We start from the raw sequence: 6,975 nt of genomic DNA, 5'->3' as shown, positions 1-6,975 counted from the left end.
TGCATTTGTTTAAAAAAATCATAAAATTGATTTAAAAACTTATAAATTTTGCTTAAGTTTTCATGAAGTTCTTAATTAAAGAATTTAAAATAGAAAAAAAAAACTTTTTTGTCGAAAAATGCCTGATTAATGCATTTGTTTCAAAAATCATAAAATTGATTTGAAAAATTATAAATTTTGCTGAAGTTTTCATGAAGTTCTTAATTAAAGAATTTAAAATAGAAAAAAAAACGTTTTTGTCGAAAAATGCCTGATTAATGCATTTGTTTAAAAAAATCATAAAATTGATTTAAAAAATTATAAATTTTGCTGAACTTATCATGAACTTCCTAATTAAAAAAGACCCAACTGAAAAGATTAACATCGAAAACCCCGAAATTTTTCGGCCGACAAATGCCCGAATAATGCATTTGTTTATTAAATTTGTTTGAAAAATCATAAGAAAAATCAACAAATTATGAAATTTGCTAAAATGATAACAAATTTCTTAATTAAAAAAAATACATCGAAAAATGTCTGAATTCTGCACTTGCACATTAACTTTGTTTATAATATAAACAATTATAATCATAAGAAACATTTTTTTATATAATATTATTTCCATTCAAATTTCTTGCAATATAACTTTAAAAAACGTATATTTATGGAAAATCGCAGAAAAAATTTGTTTGACAAATAATTTGTAAATAATTTCTAAAGAAAGCCGAATCGCAAATAAACAAATTCTTGATTTTTTGCGAACATGAGTCGTTTTTGTGAAATTTTTTGAAATATTTTTAAATTCCGGTGAATTTTTTTGGCATTTTTCAAAGATTTTGTAAAATCTTTAAAATTCTTGAAATATTTGAAATCTTTGTGAACTCTTTTTTTAATCTTCGTTTACAAAATCTTTTGTGTCTGTTTAAAATCATTGAAGTCTTTTGAAATGTTCTTAAATGTGTTAAAACCTTTTGAAATCCTTATGAGTTCTATAAAAAAATTGTGAAATATTCTCTATGTCTTTTGTATTAGTTTGAAACCACTGGAATAATTGAAATCTTTGTTAAATCTTTTAAAATAATATAAAAAATTTTGATATCATTTAAAATATTTGAAATGTTTTTAAATATTTAAAATATTTTAAAAATGTTTCTTTAATCTTTGTTCGTGAAATCTTTTCTGTTCGTTTATGATTGTTTTATGAAATCTTTGAAACTTTTATGAAATCTTTTGACATCTCCTAAAAAATTTTGAAGTTTTTTAAAATCGTTGTGCAATCTTGTGAAATCTTTGTGAATTTGTAGGAATTATTTAAATGATTACAAATCTTAGTCAAATATTTTGATATTTCTTAAAAATTTTCGAAATTGTTTAAAATCTTTGAAATATTTTTAAATCTTAGAAATGTGGTTTAATATACACTTTTAACAATCTTTAAACTCTTTTGTAAGTTTTCAAATCTTTGTGATATGTTCGAAATATTTTGGCGAATTTTTCTTATAACTTTTTCCTCTAGTGTACACGCCTTTTTTGAATATTAAAAACCTTGAAATCTTTTGAAATTGTTTGGTTTAAAAATTCAACTACTTGGCTGAAAATTCAACTAATTTGTTAAAAATTTATTTATTTTTGGTTAAAGGTTTATTAATTTATTTAAAAATTTAACTATTTTGTTGAAAATTCGTTTTCGACTTGAAAACTCATGTTTTTGTTTGAAAATTAAATGAAAATGCTGAAGATTCAACCAATTTGTTAAAAATTTATAAATAAATAAATAAAATGTTTATAAAATTTTTCTTGAATCTTTGTTGGGAAAATCTTTATTATTCGTTGAAATCATTGAATTATTTGAAATATTTTGAAATCTTCTAAAATGTTTTAAAACCTCTTGAAATTGTTTCAAATGTTTTTAAATATTTGAAATATTTTTTGAAACGTTTCTTTAATCTTTGTTCGTAAAATCTTTTCTGTTCGTTCATGAATGTTTTATGAAATCTTTAAAACTTTTGTGAAATCTTTTGACATTTCCTAAAAAATTTTTAAGTTTTTTAAAATCGTTGTGAAATCTTTTGAAATCTTTGTGAATTTATCGGAATTATTTAAATTATTACAAATCTTAGGAAAATATTTTGATATCTCCTAAAAAATTTCGAAATTGTTTAAAATCTCTAAAATGCTTTTAAATCTTAGAAATGTGGGTTTATATAACGTTTTTAAAATCTTTAAACTCTTTTGTAAGTTTTAAAATCTTTGTGATAAGTTCGAAATCTTTGGGGAATTTTTGTGATAATTTTTTAATCTAGCGAGTTACTCAACTTCAAATTTTTTAAATGATTTCAAAGAAGTTGAAGGAAATTCAAAAAAATTCGGAGGAGTTAAAGAATTTCCAACAAAAACACCGTAATCAAATTCTGAAAATTCAATTGATTTTAACTAATTACTATAGGGACCTGATGGAATTTTAAGATTTTCTTTTCAAGGATTTAAAAATAATTTAAAAACGTTTTAAGATTTACAAAAAATTTCTAAAGATTTTAAGACAATTTTAGTGATTTTAAAGATTTTAAAGCTATTTAAAAAGTTATTTAAAGAAATTTTAATACATTTTTAAAGACTTCAAGTCATTAAACTAAATTCAGTCTTAGTAATTTTAAAGAATTTCAAACGAATTTTTTTTAAACTTATTTAAAAAGATTCGAATGAATTTCAAAAATTCAAAGATTTTAAGGACTTTTGAGAGACTTAAAGGAATCTAAACAAATTTAAAGGATTTTAAGAGATTTGAATTAAATTAAGTCAATTTCGAGAAACCTCGAAAGATTTTAAATTATTGTAAAGAAGTTGAAGGGATTTCAATAAAAATTCGGAAGGTTTAAGGATTTTCAAGAAATCTTACAGGATTTCTAAGAATTCAAGTGATTTCAAGGAATTTCTAGGAACGTGGCGGAATCTTCAAGTTTCTTTTTAAAGGATTTAAAAATATTTCAAAAATAATTGTAAAAAGTTGAAGGATTTACAAGTTATTTTAAAGGATTTTAAGACAGTTTTAGTAATTTTAAAGAATTTCAAACGAGTTTTTTAAAAAACTTATTTAAAAAGATTCTAATGAATTTCAAAAATTCAAAGATTTTAAGGACTTTTAAGAGACTTAAAGGAATTTAAACAAATTTAAAGGATATAAAGAGATTTGAATTAACTTAAGTTAATTTTGGGAAACCTCGAAAGATTTTAAAATATTGTAAAGAAGTTGAAGGGATTTCAATAAAAATTCGGAAGAGTTTAAGGATTTTCAAGAAATCTTACAGGATTTCTAAGAATTCAAGTGATTTCATGGAATTTCTAGGGACTTGGCGGAATCTTCAAGTTTCTTTTTAAAGGATTTAAAAATATTTCAAAAATAATTGTAAAAAGTTGAAGGATTTACAAGTTATTTTGATGGATTTTAAGACAGTTTTAGAAATTTTAAAGAATTTCAAACGAGTTTTTTAAAAACTTATTTAAAAATATTCTAATGAATTAAAAAAAATTCAAAGATTTTAAGGACTTTTGAGAGACTTAAAGGAATTTAAACAAATTTAAAGGATTTTAAGAGATTTGAATTAAATTAAGTCAATTTCGAGAAACCTCGAAAGATTTTAAATTATTGTAAAGAAGTTGAAGGGATTTCAATAAAAATTCGGAAGAGTTTAAGGATTTTCAAGAAATCTTACAGGATTTCTAAGAATTCAAGTGATTTCATGGAAAGAAGTTGAAGGGATTTCAATAAAAATTCGGAAGGTTTAAGGATTTTCAAGAAATCTTACAGGATTTCTAAGAATTCAAGTGATTTCAAGGAATTTCTAGGAACGTGGCGGAATCTTCAAGTTTCTTTTTAAAGCATTTAAAAATATTTCAAAAATAATTGTAAAATGTTGAAGGATTTACAAGTTTATTTTGAAGGATTTTAAGACAGTTTTAGTAATTTTAAAGAATTTCAAACGAGTTTTTTAAAAAACTTATTTAAAAAGATTCGAATGAATTTCAAAAATTCAAAGATTTTAAGGACTTTTAAGAGACAACTCCCTTAGAAATCTTATTATCTTTTTTTTTCTCGTAATTTTTGGTTCAAATCGGTGAATATTTGTGGGCTGTACGTTATTTTGAACCAAAAAAGTAATTTTTTCCCCACTGTTCCCACTTTGAAAAAAACATTGATTTTCCATTCTTTTTTTACTGTCAAAATTAGAATTTCGATTTTTCAAGAAAATTCAAAAAGTTATTATGGTAATCTTGTAGGGCAAAAAAAAAGAAATATTTTTCTTGTCTTGACTGTTTTTCATATCGTTTTTGGAATTTTGTAAATGCTATAATTCTGGTAAATTTTACTTTTATAAAAAAAGTCATTAAGATAAATTATCAGCTAAAAAAACTAATGTTTAACAAAATACGAATTTTCAAAAAAATTGTTAAATTTTCCATGAAAGTTATGAATTTTCAACCAAAATTATGAATCTCAAAATTAAATAGTCGAATTTTAAACCAAAAAGATCAAGTTTCTACTAAAATAATTCATCTTTAATTCAAATAGTTTTCTTTTTAACCAGAAAAGGTGAATTTTCAATCAAGGAGATTATTTTCTACCAAAAAAGACAAAACAACTTTTCAAAAAAATTGAATAACAAAATTTTCAGTGAAAAAAATTGATGTTCAACGGAGGTGATTGTCACACACAAAAAAAAACGAAGTTTAAAAAAAACAGTTTGCTTTTTAGTATTTAAATTTTCAGTTGAAAATCCTAATTTTCAACAAAAACAAAAAACGACTTTTAAACAAAATACTTACATTTGTAATTAGGAGAATTCATTTTGGTACCAAAAAAGAAAAGGTTTGAACAAAATACATGAATTTTTAAAAAAATAGTTAATTTTTAAAATAAAAAATATCAATTTCCAACAAATAATAGAAGAACTACATTTAAATTGAAAATATCTACATTCAACAAAAAATCCCGACTTTTCAATAGTTACATTCTTAATTATAAAGAAATAAGAATTTTCACAAAAATAGTCAAATTTTCAAATGAGTGAAGAATCTTCAACTAAAATTATGAATATTCAACTGGAATAGTTTCATTTTAAACCAAAAAGATGAATTTTATAAATAAAATGCTCAATCTTTAACCAGATTAATTGAATTTTCGGCCAAAAAAATTAATTTTCAACTAAGAAAATTAATTTATTTCGGAAAAGACTAAGTTTTAACTAAAAAAGATAATTTTTGAACCAAAGACATGCTTTTTTAACTAAAATGATGGCATATTCAACTGAAATATTTTTAAATTTTCATTTAAAGAATTTCAATTATCAACAACAAAAGAACAAATGAAAAAAAATAGTTCAAGTTTTAACTGTTATAATTAAATTGTCAGAAAAAAATAGTTTTCAGCCAAGAAAAAAACAAAATAGTTCAGTTTTTAACCAAAGAGACGAACTTTCAATTGAATTAATTAATTAATTAATTTTCAACAGAAAAAAACAATCATTTGTAACTAAATTTGATTATAATTTTTAAACCAAAAACAGTTTAATGCAACCAAAAAGCAAGTTTTTTCAGCCAAGAAAGAGACAAAATTGGAAAGAAACTATTGAATTTTCAACAAAATAAATTAATTTTTTAACCATATGTTTGAATTTTCTACTAAGAACATCAATTTTTAAACCAAAAATAGAATAGTTAAGTTTTTAGATAAAGAAATTAATTGTGAATCAATAAAAAAACATATTTTCAATTTTATATTTAAATTTTAAAAAATAGGCACGCTCTCGCAAAAATTCGCTAAATTTCAAAATAATTTCCCTGACATTTCCAGGGTTTTTCAGGTATATAAACTAATAAATTTTATTTTTAATTACCTTTAACTGTCCTTCATATAAATAATTACTAATGGAAAATTTTAAATATCCTCCACGACTTGTCAGCAATTTTTTGTTAAATAATTACATAATTTGATACATTTCTTCGAATTTTTAACAAATATCTATTTGTTGAAACATTTTTAAATTTTTTCAAGCAGTTTTTTCGATAATTAAAAAAAAAATTATATAAAATACAATACTTCATTCTCAAAAGTGTTGTTCAAAGAAAAGGAAAAATAATTTTTATCAGTGAATGTACTTTTTTAATAATATGACCATGATAAAGATAATCAAAATTTTAAGAATAAAATAGTAAATGTACTTTTTCTTTGAAGAGCGCATGCGCAACGATGCAGAAAAATTACTTTTCCACACTGCTTGATAATTATTTTCTTTTCGCTAGTCATTTATTTATCGAAAGTCCAAAATACCGCGAAATTTTTTAGAATAATGATAATTAATATAAAAATATGTATAGAAAAAAATTATTTATAAAAAATTATTTTAACTAACCTCGCATGATTCGCAACCGCAACCAGAGCCCGTTTCGAGCTGAAAGGTTTCACATCAACATTGCCAAATGATGACAACAATTCCGCAATCTGCAAAATATTTACGAAATTCATTTTTACAAAATTAATTGCAAATTTTGTGTTTTATTTTTAGAAAATTATTAATTTTAAGTAACACATACTTCGGACGCACAAATTGTTTTTTTACCCAAAGCCTCTACAAATAGCCATTCAGGTCTCACTGAAATTGGATCGGGTCCGCCAAGATTCTAAAAAAATCGACATTACAAAAGGATATCAATTTCTATTCAAATTTAAGAAATTCAATTCAGAAAGCCGTAAAAAAAAAGAAAGAATCTAACGATAAATTTGGACAACATGCTTTTAAATATCTGAATTAAAAGAAAAAGAAAAGAAAAATCTCTTTCTTTTTTTTTTAACTTTTATTTTCTCTTTAATTAAACTATAACATCTAAAAAAAAAAAATGAGTGGAATGTAAATCGCAATTCCCGAATTTCCAAACTTAAGTTTGATTTCAAAAAATTAATTTTGAGCTTTAAAGATTCAAATTTATGTCGAAAAAGAATCT

The 6,975-nt window shown here is 22.5% G+C and overlaps 1 protein-coding gene across 1 annotated transcript in view; it reads right to left on the bottom strand.

Annotated features, from left to right (window-relative positions):
- LOC117181777 (pre-piRNA 3'-exonuclease trimmer-like) overlaps positions 1-6,975 on the bottom strand; it is a 72,555-nt gene that overhangs the window by 32,292 nt on the left and 33,288 nt on the right. Inside the window, exons 9-10 of the mRNA XM_033374744.1 lie at positions 6,568-6,654; positions 6,387-6,475 (exon numbers count right to left, since the gene is read on the bottom strand). Of these exons, the coding sequence (XP_033230635.1) occupies positions 6,387-6,475; positions 6,568-6,654 (176 nt within the window). The remainder of the gene's footprint in view (positions 1-6,386; positions 6,476-6,567; positions 6,655-6,975) is intronic.

Source organism: Belonocnema kinseyi, chromosome 10 (genome assembly GCF_010883055.1).
Source record: "Belonocnema kinseyi isolate 2016_QV_RU_SX_M_011 chromosome 10, B_treatae_v1, whole genome shotgun sequence".
NCBI classification, from domain to species: Eukaryota; Metazoa; Arthropoda; class Insecta; order Hymenoptera; family Cynipidae; genus Belonocnema; species Belonocnema kinseyi.
The sequence above is the reverse complement of the archived record's forward strand: the minus strand, read 5'-3'. Positions and strand labels throughout refer to the sequence as shown.